General features: G+C 38.0%; 1 protein-coding gene across 1 annotated transcript in view; it reads left to right on the forward strand.

The window, feature by feature from the left end:
* Window positions 1–1,174: 1,174 nt before the first annotated feature.
* The window catches only part of mtmr7a (myotubularin related protein 7a), a 28,384-nt gene continuing 9,181 nt past the window's right edge, over window positions 1,175–20,377 (forward strand). Inside the window, exons 1-9 of the mRNA XM_062045559.1 lie at window positions 1,175–1,364; window positions 1,644–1,763; window positions 3,405–3,567; window positions 8,142–8,299; window positions 8,376–8,504; window positions 10,916–11,050; window positions 15,139–15,271; window positions 17,688–17,797; window positions 19,863–19,988. Coding sequence (XP_061901543.1) covers window positions 1,341–1,364; window positions 1,644–1,763; window positions 3,405–3,567; window positions 8,142–8,299; window positions 8,376–8,504; window positions 10,916–11,050; window positions 15,139–15,271; window positions 17,688–17,797; window positions 19,863–19,988 — 1,098 coding nt within the window. The 5' untranslated portion in view covers window positions 1,175–1,340. The remainder of the gene's footprint in view (window positions 1,365–1,643; window positions 1,764–3,404; window positions 3,568–8,141; window positions 8,300–8,375; window positions 8,505–10,915; window positions 11,051–15,138; window positions 15,272–17,687; window positions 17,798–19,862; window positions 19,989–20,377) is intronic.

Below are 20,377 nucleotides of genomic sequence, written 5' to 3' on the forward strand. Positions count from 1 at the left end.
ATATATATATATATATATATATATATATATATATATATATATATATATATATATATATATATATATATATATATATATATATATATATATATATATATATATATGTATCCCTTGGGGCGATGGACGGCGTGGCGGCGCTTACAGCAGCGGCTGGCAATCATGGCCCCACACTCCCTCCCCTCTGTGCAATTTTTGTGGACTCTATGTGTCACATAGTATGTGATATGTTTTTGTTTATGTGTGCTATGGCTATGAGGTTTTTTTTCCTTGGTCTCTGTCTGGACATCACTCTAGGGAATCCAGCCTTAGACTGAATTTTTTTTTTCTCACCCCCCTCCCACCCTTCCCCCAAATGTTGCCTATATCTTACCTTTTTAAGGGGCGCCGTAATGTGGGGGTCCTGTTTTTTCTCCCTGTAATGTATGTCTGCTCTTAGCGGGACTCCGCACAATTTAAATTCTTGTATGTCTTGTACATGGTGAGAATTGACAATAAAAGCATACCATACCATACCATAAGATATAGACACAGGGTTTAACCATGTAAAGTGCTTTGAGTCTCTAGAGAAAAAGTGACTACTATAAATAATTAATGAAATGTGTCATGAATGAATTATAATTTAAATCAAATATATAAATGTGTTATTAAATGAGTCTTTTTAAATGTAAAATTACATTTAGCGATGTAAATGGGTTATACTTGTATAGCGCTTTTCTACCTTCAAGGTACTCAAAGCGCTTTGACACTATTTCCACATTCACCCACTTTCACACACTGATGGCGGGAGCTGCCATGCAAGGCCCTAACCACAACCCATCAGGAGCAGGGGTGAAATGTCCTGCTCAAGGACACAACGGACATGACAAGGTTGGTAGAAGGTGGGGATCGAACCAAGAACCCTCAGGTTGCTGGCACGGCCACTCTCCCTACTGCACGACGCTGTCCCCGGTGTAATACTTAAATTAATTACTGATTTAATGATTTCATGATTTAATTGATGTTTTCATGACCTAATTAATATATACATTTTAAATATTAATAACACATTTAAGTATGTTTGAATATTTTATATTATTGAATTTTGTCCCAATTGGCCCTCCATATGTAAACAATTCTTTGATTTTGCGGCGCTAAATTGCCTGGAGCCCTGTGTGACTGTTCGGGCTTTAGGACCCAGCGGTGCACCGCTCAGGAGCCCTTTAACTCATTGACACAACAATGGCGGTGTTTACCTGAGTGCCACCCACTGACGACGCGTTTCGACCCTATCCGTGACGTTTGTTCTTTGTTCATCTTCAGTGGTCATTGTATTGTCACTGTGTTTGTGTTCATATCTGCTGATGGAGCACATCCGACTACCAAAGGTAAACGAGAGTCTGACTGTGGTCATCATTTCCGCATTTCAGCCCCTCGCTGACGCTAACCCTCGAAAAGCCACCACTCTACTGGGGTTTTATTAGATATAATAACACCGACTTTAACAGTAAGTGCCACGTAGACGAGTGTTGCAGGGTGTGTGTATCAGTCAGTGCACTGCAGTGTGTCAGTGTAAGGCAATTCAGGCTCCAGCAGTGCCAGATTTGATTGAAGATGACGTCATGCAAAAGGGTGGTTGAGATTGATGCCATATTTGCATATTCCAGGTGCAGAAGGTGAGGCTGCTTGACAGAGTGTTCCCCAGAAGAAGCAGCGTGGGCACCCTCTACCTGACGGCCACTCACACCATCTTTGTGGAGAGTGAAGGAATGCGCAATGAAACATGGGTAGGCAGACTCATGTTGAATAAACTGCAGTGTTTTTCAACCACTGTGCCGCGGCACACTAGTGTGCCTTGGGAGGTTATGTAATTTCACCTAATTGGGTTGAAAATATGTTTTGTACACAAGTAATTATAATCCGTAAATAATGTGCCGTTGTTTGAGTGTCTGTACTGTCTAGAGCTCGGCAGAGTAACCACGTTATACTCTTCCGTATCAGTAGGTGGCAGCAGGTAGCTAATTGCTTTGTAGATGTCGGGAACACGTCGTGTCGTGATCACAATATGCAGACGACAGCGGGAAGCAGCGTGCAGATAATAAGGTATCTTATGCTTAAACCAAAAAGAAAAGTAGGGATGTCCGATAATGGCTTCTTGCCGATATCCGATATTCCGATATTGTCCAACTCTTTAATTACCGATACCGATATCAACCGATACTGATATATACAGTCGTGGAATTAACACATTATTATGCCTAATTTGGGCAACCAGGTATGATGAAGATAAGGTCCTTTTTTTTTTTTAAAAAGTAATAAAATGAAATAAGATAAATAAATTAAAAACATTTTCTTAAATAAAAAAGAAAGTAAAACAATATAAAAACAGTTACATAGAAATTAGTAATTAATGAAAATGAGTAAAATTAACTGTTAAAGGTTAGTACTATTAGTGGACCAGCAGCACGCACAATCATGTGTGCTTACGGACTGTATCCCTTGCAGACTGTATTGATATATATTGATATATAATGTAGGAACCAGAATATTAATAACAGAAAGAAACAACCCTTTTGTGTGAATGAGTGTAAATGGGGGAGGGAAGTTTTTTGGGTTAGTGCACTAATTGTAAGTGTATCTTGTGTTTTTTATGTTGATTTAATAAAAAATAATTAACCGATACCGATAATAAAAAAAAAACGATACCGATAATTTACGATATTACATTTTAAAGCATTTATCGGCCGATATTATCAGACATCTCTAAAGAAAAGGCATTGAAGCTTAGGCATGGCTACGCAAAACGAAACTAAAACTGAACTGGCTGCAAAGTAAGCAAAACACAACAAAGACAGCAAAGACTTACAGCGTGTGGAGCAGAGACGGCGTCCACAAAGTACATCCGTACATGACATGGACAATCAACAATGTCCCCACAAAGAAGGAAAGCGTCCGCACAACTTAAATAGTCTGGATTGTGAAAACAAAGCAGGTAAGGGGAATAGCACTCAAGGAAGACATGAAACTGCAACAGGAAAATACCAAAAAAACAGGAAAAAACACCAAAATAGGAGCGCAAGAGAAGGACTAAAACACTACCCACAGAAAAACAAAAAACAACTCAAAATAAGTCACGGCATGATGGTCGTGTTAGTACACCTACTTTGAGACAAGAGCTATAGTGATGCATGCTTGGTTATGGTTTAAATTCATATCCAACAATTGCGAGAACGACTTTTTATTGTCAATATCAGCTACTGAGTTTCGTTTTTTAATGATTTCTGCTTGTGGTGTGCCTCAGGATTTTTTCAATGAAAAAAATGTGCCTTGGCTCAAAAAAGGTTGAAAAACACTGGAAAAAAGCAACTGCAAGCTCTTGCCTGTTTGCATTTCAAAGCACAGACTGATTATGTACTTTTTTGTTTTAGGTGCTTCACAGTTTGGTTTTTGGTGTGGAGAAACACACATCCACACCATCAGGATGCCCCCTCCTAATGCGCTGCAAGAACTTCCAAGTTCTTTATTTTGTCATTCCTCAAGAGCGAGAATGCCATGATGTGTATGTGTCTCTGCAGCGCCTCGCCCAGCCAGGTGAGATGCTTGCACACCATCACGTCACAGATTATTGCCTCCACCAAGCAGGCATGTTGCAAAAAGGTCTCATTTTTGTTGATAGAAAACATTTAGAAAACATTTGAAAAAAGTGGCACTTGTAGCAATTTGTATCTAGATGGGTCTGATTACTCCATAAATATAGCTAAGTTGCTGCAGAGCTGCAAATTGCAGACCCCTGCTTTATTAGACTATACTCTCTTTAATTACGGAAGCAAACTGTTGCGTGAAAAATGACTGTTTGTTCCCATTATTATTTATTGTCCATTTCAGCTTTCTTAGGATCCACTAGGGTAGCGCAATATAGACAATATACGATTATAAATTATACAAATTTGGCCAACGACAGAGCTTTTAATACTGTCATGCATGCATGTTGATGATACATTCTGTGACATGCAAATTTCATAACGACAAACGGCCGTGTCCTCAACGCAATGTAGCGTCCTTGTTAGTGAGATAGCGGCTAACATCCCTCCACCAATTGTTGCCTCTACAGTGACAAATAAACTGTTTCTTACAAGTAGGGCTGGATGATATGGACAGAAAAGTATATCTCTATATATTTTTACTTAAACTCGATATTCGATATATATTCCGCTGAAAGTATACATATAAAGATATTCATTTTTGAGTGAGATTCACTGAAATTTAAGTGAATGACAACAGTCCTGTAAACAGTCAGTGGCACTTTTATTTACCAGTTAGTCAAGATGGGTATTAACAGCAAAGAAAATAAACTGTTTAAGTAGCACAGAATTACATAACATAAATAAAATAGAAAAATATTCTTTCTACGTAAAATAAATAACATAGCTGTGCAAATAATACATTTTTGGCAGCATTTCTCATGCGAAATATGACTGTTCTCCAGTTGCTTGGCAACTGGAGAACAGTTTGGATTTGGGCGTACATGGTAAACAACTCAAATGTATGTTTTGTCCAGACGCATACATTTGTCTAAATGTGGCCAAGTAGACACATTGTGGTTTTCCTGGACGTGGTCTACATCGCTAAAAGAAAAATCTAAAGAAGAGAATCCCTCTGCCATCTTCCACTAGTTTTTTAATATATAAATCGCTCTTCTCTCCTATGACTCTCTCGTCGTCATTTGGGATGTCTGTTGTGATTTCCCTTCCTGGTTCGATGACCCGCCCTATCTTGCCTCTGATTGGCCTAATCTCAACCAATCGTGACTCATCATAGTAAACAACCCACAAATCATGGAAGTTCTTACATCGTCTTTTGCCTCCCCGTTTACCTCCAACACTTAAGTGCGAAGACTGCCCCACGCTTTTCCACATACACCTTGGACTGCACAGTCACTAGCATGCACACAGACAGCGAGTCCAGCTAGCTCAGAGAGTCCAGAAAGTGAAGATGAAGGTGGCAAATAAACTGTTTCTTACAAGTATTATTATCGTTGGAGGACAAGGAATAGTTTAACATGCTACACTACACACCGTAGGGGGCTACAACCCCGGATTTCCACGTGATGAATAACGGCTGCTGAACGGCGACACCATGGAACGTCTAGCGTGGCCTTTTACGAAATCTTGCGAATCCACGCAAAATCATGTGATAAGGGGAGTTGTAGTATAGCGAACCACAAACAGTTATTTTTTCCTTCCAGAGGAGCATAAGCAAATAAAGTCGGTCCTGCCATTCCAGATACGTACCGGCTACCGAACAGCAACACCGCAGAACGTCTCGAGCTTTGCTGTCCATCAACACTCACAGGCGGGCGTCTGTGATGGCAGTGACTAGATTTGACTCGTAAAAAAGATGACAGTTTTGCCCTGTAGAATGACAACTTTATTTTTTTGGTAGCAAGTAACAACACAACAGTAACATTATCCCTGGCGAGCGTTGTACACACACACACGCACACATACAAACACATACGCACACGCATGCACATGTATAAACACACGCACACACATTCAACTCCTGCTAAGTACTCCCCTGTTTCCCCATCCTCCGTATTAGCTGGTATTTGATACAGGCCCCTAAATAGTTATACAGGCCCCGAAATAGTTGTACAGGATATGCCTGTAATGTGATTCTTTGATATGGACCTTTTAGAATCAGCATGTCTTCATCCATTTTTGTCAGCAACGTGAAATTATGTATGAAAACCTTTGACAAGTTGACTTCAGGTTCGCCCCCGCCCATTAGGACATTACAAATGAAAAATACGATTTGCCTCAGCAAAAAATCTATGCCAACAGCCAGTAATGATATCAAGTATAGTATCAGTATATGGCCATTACGACAGTAATCAGATCAGACTTTTTTAGTATCATGAAATCCTAATTTTTGTCGTTTTGGTTTACAAACTCAAGAAATAAGTCCCTGGACACAGAAGGACTAAGTGCAAGAAGAAAGGATTTAAATCCAAGCCAATTATAGTTTTTGCTTATCTTTAGTCATTTTGCACTATTTACTTTATTTTGCTCAAAAATTGTATGTACCAAATTTCCCGGGCTATTGAGTGCACCGATATTTAAGCTGCACCCCCTGAATTTTATAAGAAAACTATTTTTTTTAACATATACTACCGTATTTTTCGGAGTATAAGTCGCACCGGCCGAAAATGCATAATAAAGAAGGAAAAAAACATATAAGTCGCACTGGAGTATAAGTCGCATTTTTGGGGGAAATTTATTTGATAAAACCCAACACCAAGAATAGACATTTGAAAGGCGAATAGACATTTGAAAGGCAATTTAAAATAAATAAAGAATAGTGAACAACAGGTTGAATAAGTGTACGTTATATGACTAATAAATAACCAACTGAGAAGGTGCCTGGTATGTTAACATAACATATTATGGTAAGAGTCATTCAAATAACTATAACATATAGAACATGCTATACGTTTACCAAACAATCTGTCACACCTAATCGCTAAATCCCATGAAATCTTATACGTCTAGTCTCTTACGTGAATGAGCTAAATAATATTATTTGATATTTTATGGTAATGTGTTAATAATTTCACACATAAGTTGCTCCTGAGTATAAATCGCACCCCCGGCCAAACTATGAAAAAAACTGCGACTTATAGTCCGAAAAATACGGTAGTTGGACTGGATTATAAGATACAGCTATATACGTTGTAAAATGAGATATTTGTAAATGTTTTGCATACCTTAATTGTTTCTAAACGGTGCCTGTCACACGGCAGTAAAACGGGTAATAAAACAAAACAGAAGTCCTTGTCATGGACACACGAGCTGCAAATGCTAGCTCTCCAATCAGCCAAATGGACTCAATAACACCACGGTGAATTTACGAAAATGAAACAATGCAAAAATAATGTCATTGTAAATTATTAATACTAACACAGACACTTGTAAATGTGTTAGCATATTCGCTAATGCTAAGAACACTAGCTTCATTACATTATTACGATAGGACGTACAAATATGCATGAAAAACACTTCTACCTACATCACACATTGGACGGTTTAGTAAGTATGAATAGCTTGTTATATTGTAAAACTTGAAATCATTGCTTGGCGTGATAAATCAAGAATCTTTTCGAGCAGAAATGCTTTGCAATAATGTTCATTTTCATATCTGTATTATTATTTATTTCACTAACTGCTTCTTTGCTATCACTTTTACTATCATTTTTATACATATCGTATTTGCTGATGTTGTTCTGTTGTTGTTGTTCTGTTTGCTGTTTTTGTCTCTCTGTCTTATCCCCCTCTTGTCCCCACAATTTCCCCCTCTGTCTTCCTTTTTTTCTCTTTCTATCCCCTCCTGCTCTGACCCAGCAGCACCAAATAATAATATAAATACATTTAATAAAGTCAAATACAAATAAGGCAACAAGAGAAGTCTCCTACACTTCTCCTTTGTAAAGTAAATTTGTACAGCTGATATGGGCATCTACATCAACAATATGAATTGCCTGAAAAGCTGGACAGGACAAAAAAAAAAAATGCTATGCACGGTTATAATTCCGGGTCAAGGCACGAAACAGGAAGTACATTTTCAACCGGCAGCATCTGCAGTGAACAAACTCGTCCAAAATATGTTGCCATAGCACGAACAATAACACACCTTTTCAGTGTCTTTGTTGGTGTAATATGAAAACTATTTGTTAAATACAAAACATCTATGAATTATCTATAAATTAGTCTTACCGTTTTATAAGCCGCGGGGTGCAAAGGGTTGGAAAAAAGTAGCAGCTTATAGTTTGGAAAATACGATAATGAAAAAGAATAAGGAAATTATTTGAATATATAATTGACATAGCATCCTCAGTTTTTGTCCAATTATAATTATGATAACAAATTTAATCATTCAATGATCTTGAATGTTTTATCAGCATTGGTATGACCAGTACTGCCTGCCTGTGTAACTACTTGGTATTGGATCGATACCCCAAATTTGTAGTACCTCCGAAATTAATAGCTTGTAATTATATTTTTAGGGGTATTCAGATCTGAAAGTTCCTGGTGTCACCCATCACAGACATGCCAGATTCGATGCTTCTCCTCAGACTGCGATCTGACAACTTTATTGGTACCTTGCAGAGCGCTATGAGGAACTGTATTGTTTTTCCTATAAACCGAACATGGATGAGAATGAGAAAGGACAGGAATGGGACTTTGTGAACCTCCGAGCTGAGTACAGCAGAATGGGACTCCCAAACTCCCTGTGGAAACTCTCCTCGGTCAACCGGCACTACAAGGTGAAGAAGTGACCAGGCACATCATAGTCATACTATTGTGGATCATGCAATAACTGATTTGTGTTTATTTTTGTAGGTGAGTGACACTTACCCTGCTGAACTCTTTGTCCCTGAGTCAACAACTCCTTCGGTCATCGCAGGAAGCTCCAAGTTCAGGAGCAGAGGTCGATTTCCTACTCTGTCGTACTACTCCAAAGACAATCATGTAAGTTGACAGCGTGCGTGTCATTTTGAGTATTTTTAGGAAACTAATTTGCTACAGTGTTTTTTTCTTACAGCAGTCTGAGGATGTAAAATTATGAGAAATAGCTTTTTGCTATTAGGATTGGGTATTGTTTAAATACTATTTGATACTGGTACGTAATAGGGATGGGCTTGAGATATATATTGCAGCCTCTTGTGATGATAATTTATATTATTTGAGTTATAAATGATAACAAGTTAAGATGGCTCCTTATTTAGATGCTGATGTATGTGCTAACAGATTGTGTCGTATCTGGTTGTATTTTCTCAAATCTAGGGTTGGGAATTGTTTGTATTTGGATGATTCCGATTCCGGTTCCCAGCGATTCTTGATTCTGATTCTTTTCAAAGGCAGGGTCAAAAATTTACTATTCTCACGGAGCTATTTTCAAGCAGTATATAAATGTCAATCCTCTTTACTTGAATATAATATGTTATGAAGTTTCTTTCCACAGATGTCCATCGACGTCCCATTGGGGTTGTGAGTTTTTCCTTGCCCTTATGTGGGCTTTGTACCGCGGATGTCGTTGTGGCTTGTGCAGCCCTTTGAGACACTTGCGATTTAGGGCTATATAAATAAACATTGATTCATTGATTGATTGAGATGTACACTTTCACAAAGATTCACTTTAATTTTGAAAACCGATATTAAAAAACATTTATACAGTACATTTCCTGTTGTACCTGTGTTAAATATAGAGATGTTCTGATCAGGGTTTTACCGTTGATTCCAATCATCAATGAGTGAAATTGGCAGATACCGATTACATATATTTACCATAATTTTTTAAATGTATTAGTGGTGAGTGCTTTTGATGGTTTAACAATATCAGCACCATCTTTGAACTAGTCCCTTATTTTATTTTATTACATTCAATTGTTTGATCAAAAGTCAGTATTACACAGTAAGTAAACAGAAGCAAAAACTACTATTTACCAATCATGTAAATCCTTTGGCTTTTGCCCTCAAAGTGCCAGGGAATTATCTGAGTTTGTAAACTTAAACAAAAATGAGACAAAAGATTTTTGGGATAATAAAAATATTGATCTAATCACGCTTCGGTATCAACATTGTCGATACATGGATTGATCCGTCTTCCCCTTTCGTATATGCCTGACAGTCTTCGCTGAACACCCACAGAACAGCACAACCGTTGTTATACAGTGCATTCGGAAAGTATTCACAGCGCATTATAAGGCACACCGTATTATAAGGCGCATATAGAGGCTGGGGTTACGTTATGCATCCTGTAGTTGTGAGACCTGTTGTGGCTCAATATTGGTCCATATATAAAGCGCACCGGATTATAAGGCGCACTGTCAGCTTTTGAGAAAATTTGAGGTTTTTAGGTGCGCCTTATAGTGCGAAAAATACGGTAATTAAATAATCTTAAACATGTTGGTATCCACATTGGTTTTGCCCATGTACGGTAACTACGTGGTATTGGGTCGATACCCAAATGTGTAGTGTCGCCCAAAACTAACTAACTAAACAACAGAACAATACAATCAAGTACATTTTAACATAAGTGTAGATGGAAAGATGTTACAATTGAAAGTAACCAGCTAATAATAGTAAACTAGCAAGTAGATTATTAATAGTTTTGATAAAATAATAAAACCGGAAATTACGCAATATGTTTTTGCATATGTCAGCAGCCAAATTAATTTGTAACCCGTTACATAGTAGTTATATTATCATTTATATGCCAAATTATATATCGTGATTTATATTGTTATCGCAAACGGCTGCAATATATATCACAATATAAATTTTAGGCCATGTCGTCCATACCCACTGGGTACAGCTGTCGACGTCAGCAAGTTTCAGTATGGATCCCTACTTCGTACCCCTTTTTTTCTTGCAGCCTTTCTTTCGTGAGACTCAGATTTTGCATGTTTATACCATCCAGTAATAGCGGCAATCCAGTGTTACTAACTATAGTGATTACAGCCACTGTATAAAACAGCAAATGTGCCTGTGGTTCTGTCAGAAGTCCAGTGTGATCAGGACTAATGTTTATATTTCATTTTGTTAATACTTAACAGAACAGTTGGGAGTGCTTTATGAGTGTTGGGTCAACTTCCCAGGGTTGAGGGCCCAATGCGTCAAGCCCAAACATATAACGGTCTTAAGTTTGGTTCATTGGCCTTAAGGGTGAACCACATAATAATTCTTGGTCTGGTCCCCTGGTGGATAATAAATGGAGATATGAGAAAATTATAAATTTTAATGTGTGTCAAGAAAAGGACTGTGGTTATTTGTTGATGTTTTTCTTTCCCCAAAACATCCATGTAAAGCAATAATGTCCTTAAGATGAGCTTATGGGGGGAAAAGATCCACATAAGAAGCTTTTTCTTGGGTCCTCCCAGGCTGCCATCTGCCGCAGCAGTCAGCCCCTGTCAGGCTTCAGCGCTCGTTGCCTGGAGGATGAGCAGATGTTGAAGGCCATTCTGAGGTCCAATCCCCGCAGAGACTTCATGTATGTGGTGGACACCAGGCCCAAGGTGAGCCCCATGAATGGAAAGGACACACTGTAATAATATAAGCCATGCTGTATTGTGTTATATGTTCAGGTGTTTGCTTTTCCAAACCGCCTTTTTGCAGCTGGACGGATGAGACTTGTGGAAACATCTTAGCTCTGGTCTAAGTAAGCCGTGACCAGGATTATGCAACTAAAGTAGGTCTTAAAGGGCCCCTCTAATGCTGTCAACATTGGCACTCATTTCATAGTTGTGGACCTCAAAATTATTTAAAAAAAATAGACACCGTAGTGATTTTAGGCATGTCAAACGAGTTACAGCAAATTAGGGAACACCCACTTATAATCACCGAATGATTCCCGAGCGTGGCACACGCTGCTGCTCACTGCTCCCCTAACCTCCCAGGGGGTGGACAAGGGGATGGGTCAAATGCAGAGGACAAATTTCACCACACCTAGTGTGTGTGTGACAATCGTTGGGACTTTAACTTTATAAATCCAATATGTGGGCGGGCATCAGCCTGCTGACGTCACATACAGAAGACTGGAGCCAATTTTATACAGGGCTCGAAAGTGTGACGTGGAAACACAATTCATTGTGGTTCTTGCTGGCCTCTGAATAGTTAGGACACAGTCTTGCCTTCAGCCATGTAAATAAAGTTGTTCTTTTCTTTAACTAGTGAAAAACATGGCGCGAACGTGCGACATAATTAACTGCCACAATGATAGTCTTCATCGCGTCAGGGAAAAAAAAGGATTTGGTGAGAGTTAAGATTAAAGATTAAAGTACCAATGATTGTCACACACACATTAGATGTGGTGAAATGTGTCTTCTGCATTTGACCCGGCCATCCCCTTGGGGAGCAGTGGGCAGCAGCGGCGCCGCGCCCGGGAATCATTTTGGTGATTTAACCCCCAACTCCAACCCTTGATGCTGAGTGCCAAGCAGGGAGGTAATGGGTCCCATTTTTATAGTCTTTGGTATGACTCGGCTGGGATTTGAACTCCAACCTACCTCCTTCCAGCCTAGAAGCAAAGCAAAGGAAGTCGGGTTAATGAGCTAATAAAGAGACGATGAATAGCCTCGATAGCAAGCTTGAGACTTTTGAATCAAAACATGTTTTATTCATTTGCACAAGTTGCACTTAGTAGGCTATTAGCGTTAGCTGCTAAGCTAAACTAGCTGCGGGTCATGAACAATGTACAGTATTTTGGGAAAAAAGCAATACCCCTATTCATAAACAAGTGTTGGGACTGTAACGCCGTTAGTTTCGGCGGTAACTAGTAATCTAACGCGTTATTTTTTATATTCAGTAACTCAGTTACCGTTACTACATGATGCGTTACTGCGTTATTTTACGTTATTTTTTATGTAGTATCGGCTTGAAACAGAAGATCTGAGTGTGTTTTATTGCAGCGCTACGGTGTCGTTCTTCTGAATCTCTTGTGTCACACGGAGGAGCCGCGCTGTGTGTGTGTCTGAGTGTGGGAAGGAGGGAGGGAGGGAGGGGTGCACGCAGCAGCATTCGTGAGGGAGGGGCGGAGACAGAGAGAGCGAGAGAGTTGTTAACGCGCATGCGTCGCCAGGCTCAGTTTTTTATCGATAGATTTATCAGATTACATTTTTTATTATCTATAGCAGGGGTGTCAAAAGTGTGCCCCGGAGGCCATTTGCGGCCCACAGCTAATGTTTTAAAAGCCCACAGCACATTCTAAAAATACTATTAAAATAAACAAAAACATAACAAAAGTGAAATAAAAAAGCTTAAAGGTGAAATGTAATTTAGAAAAAGTTGCAATGTTGACTAACAAAACAAAGCTGTTTTTTTTCTTTCAAACTGTCATTGCTCAAAACATAATATTGAATCAAAATCGTTGTGGCTTGTACAGCCCTTTGAGACACTTGTGATTTAGGGCTATATAAATAAACATTGATTGATTGAAAATCAATGTTATTATGAATTATAGTAGACACACTCTGTCAATTCTCTTATATACTCTTTCATTCTAGACTTCTAGAGTGTTTGATTATCACATCACTCTAAATGTATAGAATATAAAGTTCACAAACATAAAGAGGGATCCTAGTGGGCCAGGCCAATATTTCCTTATCCCTAAACTAAAACTGGGGAAATGTGTAGAGTGTTCTGGGCGTCAGACATGATTTTATTTCAGAATTCCTTGAGAGAAAAAACGCCTGGTTAGGCTTTGGTATGTAAAATTAAAGTTAAAGTACTTATTTGGTTTACAGCTATGTTGTTATTATGCTGTTTGTTACTTATGTATGTTATGTTGCAGCTATTTAAAATAGTTTTGTCAATTTGTTCTGGCCTGAAATAAGTTGGCCCTTTGAAACATATCTTTGTCTTTGTGTGTTGTATGTAGAGCACATTGCTTAGCAGAGTTCAGTGATGCAAATGCATGTCAAGTTGATCAACACATTGTATTATTCTGCAGTGTATTAACAGTACTGAAATGAAGGCTAAAAGGGCATTAATGGGAGCTTTAAAAAAAAAAAAGAAGAAAAAAATAAGTAACTAAATAGTTACTTTTCACAGTAACGCATTACTTTTTGGTGTAAGTAACTGAGTTAGTAACTGAGTTACTTTTGAAATAAAGTAACTAGTAACTGTAACTAGTTACTGGTTTTCAGTAACTAACCCAACACTGTTCATAAATCAATAACTGAGAATACTTCAAATATTTCCCACATTAATGCACAGTTTATTTCAGACTTGAAATATATTTGGTTTGAAACAAATTTCTCCAGGAGACCCACACAGTGAAGTCCTGTTGGCTTAACTCTGAACGGACGACAGTTTTCGTTTTTTAAATTAATGTAAAATTCTGAGATCTTGCACACACCCAAAGTTGGTTTGTCCGTGACACTTTATCAACTTTGCATTTCGAAATGTTTGGACTACATATAAACTGACTTCGTTGACGATCGAGATACAGGACACATTCGACAGCTTGTTCAAATCTTGTCTATTGAACAGGCTCATATGGATCAATTCTACCAATTTTAATTATTTTTTTCCAGTTTGCTTCGGTACAGTCCCAAAATGTTTTTCTTTTTTACTATCCATTTTAACCTAGTTTGTTGCTCTCTCACAATACCACTGGTGGAGTACAGCCATGTAAACAAATTCTTTGTCCAGAAACCATGGCTACCCAGCCCCACAGTGCATTGCGAAATCACGAGCCCTATTGTGTGGTATGTGTTTTGGTAGCATCTTCATCATGGATCACATAACTTTTGCACAGAATTAAAAACATTTTAAATGTTTGCCAGATGTATTGTTGGATGTTGTAGCAATACAACTAAAGAAGGGATCGGGCTGCATACATCTCCAAATTATGTAAATATGAAGAATAGATTAACGTTTCCTCGCAATTTGACTGGCACAAAATGGGATTGACTAAGCGAAAAGAGTGTAATTTGCAGAGATCATTTTAATGACTGATTTTGAAAAAGGGTTTTAGTCTGAGTTTGAATGGAAAAATTTGAAAAGATTCCAGCCCAACGGGATCCCAAAAATCAGGAGTACCTTCGAGGAGCAAAATAATGAGTCAGAAAACGGACAAAGTGGAAAAAACGGACAAAGAAGAGCAGACCCGACACTCAAAAACGAAAAACAAAGATAGTAAGCCTTTAGCATTCTATTTTGTGTCCTCTTCTGCTGATTTTTTTCTCAAGATTCTGGAGGAAATACCGAAAGAGCATGAGGAAACACAGGCTATGGTGTCTTTAGAAGAGGAGATTGAAGACCAGGACTCCTGGAAATAGCGATTCTTTTATATTTATGTTTTCCTAATGATGTTAAAACTAGTTTTGAAGTATTTATTGACCAGGGCGCCAGAGACATTCAAAAACACACCAAGAGGGGGCAGCATATCGAGTCTGGCGATTGAAAGGAGGCATTCCTATCACAATTAGTTATCTAATAATTACTCAAAAACTAATTAATATTAATGGAAATGACTGTCAGATTCATTTTCAAAAGTAAAAAATACATAAGGAGAATTTTTTGGTGAAATTTTGGTCATTTGTATGTCATGGGTTGTTAGAATAACTAAATGTTCTTTCAATCTCCCAAATGTATTTTATAGTTGAATGCGATGGCCAATCGAGCAGCAGGAAAAGGCTATGAAAACGAGGACAACTACGCTCACATTAAGTTCCAGTTTGTCGCCATCGAGAACATCCATGTAATGAGGAACAGCCAACAAAAAATGCTAGAAGGTACAGTAATTACAAATTCTCACAGAGACTTCATTTGTTGTTGGAACATTTCCTTGGCAGTGAATCCATTAGTGTGTCAGGAATATTTCATCACTTCAGTATTTGTGGAACAAAATGTATCATATTTGGCATCATCTTTAGAACTGTGTTGTTTCTTTACATGATTGCGGCACAGCCCCATGTTACCCCTTTGGCTCTCAGATGCACTCAGCGAGACTGCACTGAGCCCACTGGAGAATTTCTGGGTATCATGCAGGGGTTCTCCTAAGAAGACTTTGAATCCATCTGGGTTTTATTTCTGAGCTATTTTAGTTTCCTGGAGAGCACAATCTGCGACCTACCCCACCAAAGCAAAACTGAGGGCGTGAGAATGATGTGATTTGTGGTCTGAAAAGTTGTAGCCGCTCTTTACTTGTTATAACTCTTGGCGTCCTGGCAGCTCAGAAGAAGTCTTATGACGTTTTGAGACAAAGCTTTTGGCCTTTAGGGATTGCTAGCGTGTCCTTTTGCATGCTTAAATACAATTTCTGGCAGCATCAACTTTGGGTTATTTAGCTTGTAGCAATGCTCTTCAAAAGTCATTAAAGGTGGAGAGAACTTGTTCACCTGCTCACTCATAGACCCAGGAACACAGACAAGGTGGTAATTGCTAATGAAAGTAAAAGTGCACAGTGGTACCTCGGTTTTTGTTATTATTTCCAAAAGGTCCTACATATAATTAGTTATTATCATTACTATTACTCATTTTATTTTTTTCTGTTTTTATTACTTTTTGTAAAATCTGCACTGCGACCACATTATTTCCTCATTGTGTGATGAATACCTTTTTGATTCATTGAAACTTTTATTAGTAGATTGCACAGTACAGTACATATTCCATACAATTGACCACTAAATGGTAACACCCGAATAAGTTTTTCAACTTGTTTAAGTCGGGGTCCACGTTAATCAATTCATGGTACAAATATATACTATCAGCATAATACAGTCATCACACAAGTCAATCATCAGAGTGTATACATTGAATTATTTACAATCCGGGGGGTGGGATGTGGAGGGGGTTGGGGCGGGGGGGTTAGGTTTGGTTGATATCAGCACTTCAGTAATCAACAATTATATCATCTGAGAAATGGACATTGAAACAGTGTAGGTCTGACTTCGTAGGATATGTACAGCGAGCAGTGAACATAGTGAGTTCAGAAAGCATAAGAACAAGTACCGTATTTTTCAGAGTATAAGTCGCACCGGCCGAAAATGCATGGTAAAGAAGGAAAAAAACATATATAAATCGCACTGGAGTATGAGTCGCATTTTTTGGGGAAATTTATTTGATAAAACCCAACACCAAGAATAGACATTTGAAAGGCAATTTAAAATAAATAAAGAATAGTGAACAACAGGCTGAATAAGTGTACGTTATATGACGCATAAATAACCAACTGAGAACGTGCGTGGTATGTTAACGTAACATATTATGGTAAGAGTCATTCAAATAACTATAACATATAGAACATGCTATACATTTACCAAACAATCTGTCACTCTTAATCGCTAAATCCCATGAAAAAAAATAATATTATTTGATATTTTACGGTAATGTGTTAATAATTTCACACATAAGTCGCTCCTGAGTATAAGTCGCACCCCCGGCCAAACTATGAAAAAAACTGCGATTTATAGTCCGAAGAATACAGTATATACATTTGATTATTTACATTTGATTATTTACAATCCGGGGAGGTGGGATGTGGTGAGGGGAGGGTGTTAGTCTAGGGTTGTAGTTGCCTGGAGGTGTTCTTTTAGTGCGGTTTTGAAGGAGGATAGAGATGCACTTTCTTTTACACCTGATGGGAGTGCATTCCATATTGATGTGGCATAGAAGGAGAATGAGTTAAGACCTTTGTTAGACCTCTATCCTATCCTATCCTATAAACAAACACAGAGACTCAGCCACTTATGGCTTAAATGCTTGGGCACTTGATTTGCGGTATGATATGCGCAATGTTTGGCTGTACTATAATCGAGATGATAAACAAAAACTGGGACAAAAGGTTGGCAAAAATGTTTTGTCTCAAATCGAAATGTATTAAACAAAAAAAATTACATTGAAGTCATTGTATCTTCTATGTTCTGCCAAACACAGCTTTACGTTTCATTGCACACAGAGCCCTTTGACATGACAGAAAAAATATATTTACCAGTAAGGGGCTTTGCTTTAAATGCGATCGTTCTTGCTGCTGTTGAAAAAGTTATTTAATGCAGGGAGTATTGGTTTAAAATGTCCAAAGAACGATTATGAAGTTAAATGGCACCTCACACTTACCGGTACATATGTAGAAGAAGTGTGTTGTTTGATAAAGTGCGTAAGCTATTCCTTGTGTTTCCTGCCACTGAGACAGCTGTGTTGCTATTTCAGTGTGTGAGCTGCGTTCCCCCGCCATGTCTGACTTCCTGGAGGGCCTGGAGAGCTCAGGCTGGCTGAAACACATTAAAGCTGTTTTGGATGCAAGCGTCTTCATCGCCAAGGTCAGTCTGCAGTGTAATCCCTGCTGTCTGCATTACCGCTACTTTCATTATTATCTTGTTAGTGTTGCATCATGTGTGTGTGCTTGCTTTTTAATGCAGTTAAGACTCCTGAAAACAATTTACAAACATTGTTGTATGCACAAATTATTAGGAAGTATTATGATAAGAATAAAATGTATATTTCTAATTCACATCACATTTAGTTATGAGTGATATAGCTTTTGAACATTTTTTTAGGAATACAGCCAAAATCCATGCAAAGGCATAATGCTGCAGTCTGATCCCAATAACTTCTCCCTACTTCCTGACAGCCGCTGTATGATCAGGATATTATTATATAATACAATACAGCCATGTACTGTATATGGTCATCTTTATTCCTCCAAACACATACATTTGCACAGTTACTTTAAAGTCCTGATACCCTTGATTATAAGAGTGAGACTACCTAAGACCGGGCCTAGAATTGTCTCCCATAGATCTCTTAAATCATTTTAAAGTTTTAATCCCGGCTTGAAGTCACTAATTTGGGATAATATTTATTCAGAAAAAACAGACCAATGTTGCTCCAAATGTGTTTGCAAAGATGCTTCAGAAAGTAGCCAATAAACATGCACCTTTTAAAGAAAATGTATGTTTATAAAGACCAGAGCAACTTGATACATAACTAAAAACGTGAATGGCTCACCGAGATTATTCAAAGCAAGCTGCTGTAAAATCTGATGATCCAGGTACCGTAAACTGAAACATATGGTGACTAACATGAACAAGCAGAAAAAACATTCAAATTAAATCTATCTGGTAAAATTGCCAACTGTTTTAATATTTGTTTATGAGTAAGGTACATCAAATAGAAAATAATACAATCGATTTGATCAATGGACAATTTAAGCATACTAAATTTTGTGAAAAATTGCAACTTCACCTTTTGACCAATATCACCATATGATGTGAAAAACCTTTGGGCACTGTGAAAAATAAGTCTGGGCTACGTTGTCTTGATGGAAAATGAATACATTATATGTCAGATTACATTTCCGAACCTGTTTGTTATATTTTTAATCTGAGTTTAAAATATTGTATATTCCCCCAAGCTTGGAAAGTAGCCAAAGTGATAACCATAAAACAAATACAAAAAATAAAACAAATAAGATGTATATTTCCCCAAGCTTGGAAAGTAGCAAACATAATTATACAGACTTCTGTGGTGCCAACAGTAGACCAACTAATATTCTTCCTGTTCATAGTAAAATCATGGAAAAACTTGTTTCTTAAATTTTTTAATATTTTAATCCTGCTCTTAATTCCAGCATGCCTACAAAGATGGTCACTCTACAACTACAGCAATTGTCCATATGACTGATGATTGGCAGCAACAAATTGATGCTGTTTTACTAGATTTTAGTGCAGACGGTTTAGATCATGGTTTACTTTTGAGAAACCTTCTTGCATGTGTGTTTAGGAATTGTGCAATTAATTTGATGGAGAGCTATTTTAAATAGTAGGTCTCAATCTTTGTATTTTAAATGTAACCTTTCTAATGCAGGGAGATTAGACTGCAGAGTTCCCCAAAAAAGCTGCCTTGTTCCTCTGCTCTTCTCTATTTTTTACTAATGATCTTTTTTACATGTAAAAAGTGCATCTATAACTATATATGCAGATGACTCTACAGTTCATGCAACTTCAAATAACGTAAGTATTTTAAACAATATACTGCAAAGTACATTACACCAGTTTTAAAGTCGTTGCATTGGCTCCCTGTCCGCTTCAGGGTCGATTTTAAAGTTATATTATTAGTTCTTAATTGCCTTGCGCCATCTTATCTATCTGACCTGCTTTTATCACCCCTCGCGGATCCTGAGATCCTCTGGGATTGGCCTTTTATCTTTACCAAATACCAGAACAAAGACCCACATTAAGACACTATTTCCCTCACCTGTGGAACAGCCTGCCAGAGAGCCTCAGGACAGCCCTAAGACCTAACCCTATATCAATTCGATATGTCGTAAACAAAATGTATGTTTGTTGATGTCAATTTAATTTTTAGTGTCGTGTTTGTGTGCAGGCTGTTGCAGAGGATGGTGTCAGCGTCCTAATTCACTGTTCAGATGGTTGGGATCGTACTGCTCAGGTGTGCTCAGTGGCCTGTGTGCTGCTGGAGCCTTACTACCGGACCATCAAAGGACTCATGGTACAAATAAACTGATTTTTTTAAATATAGCATATTAATATTTTGGAAATATAGAGTACTGTATGAATATATACATCTAGACAAAAGTAAAAAGACACCTGGTCACTACACTTATGACAATGGCAGAAAACATGACAATAATCTTCCCTTTGCAGCAATTACAGATTTCATATAATATGAAAATACGTTCTACAAGGTTGTGTAGATTTTTCTAATCATACAATTGTCTAAAATGTCTTGTTTTTTTTTTATGTCTATGGGATTATATGGGGACCAAAACAATACCACAATCGTTGCACATAAAAACACTCTGCGTGGCCCCCTGTACGCAGACGCGGACTCACTTTACACTTGTGTGGCCTCTTTGCACGCAGCGTATTTTTGCCCGC

This window comes from Entelurus aequoreus, linkage group LG04 (genome assembly GCF_033978785.1).
Source record: "Entelurus aequoreus isolate RoL-2023_Sb linkage group LG04, RoL_Eaeq_v1.1, whole genome shotgun sequence".
Classification (NCBI taxonomy): domain Eukaryota; kingdom Metazoa; phylum Chordata; class Actinopteri; order Syngnathiformes; family Syngnathidae; genus Entelurus; species Entelurus aequoreus.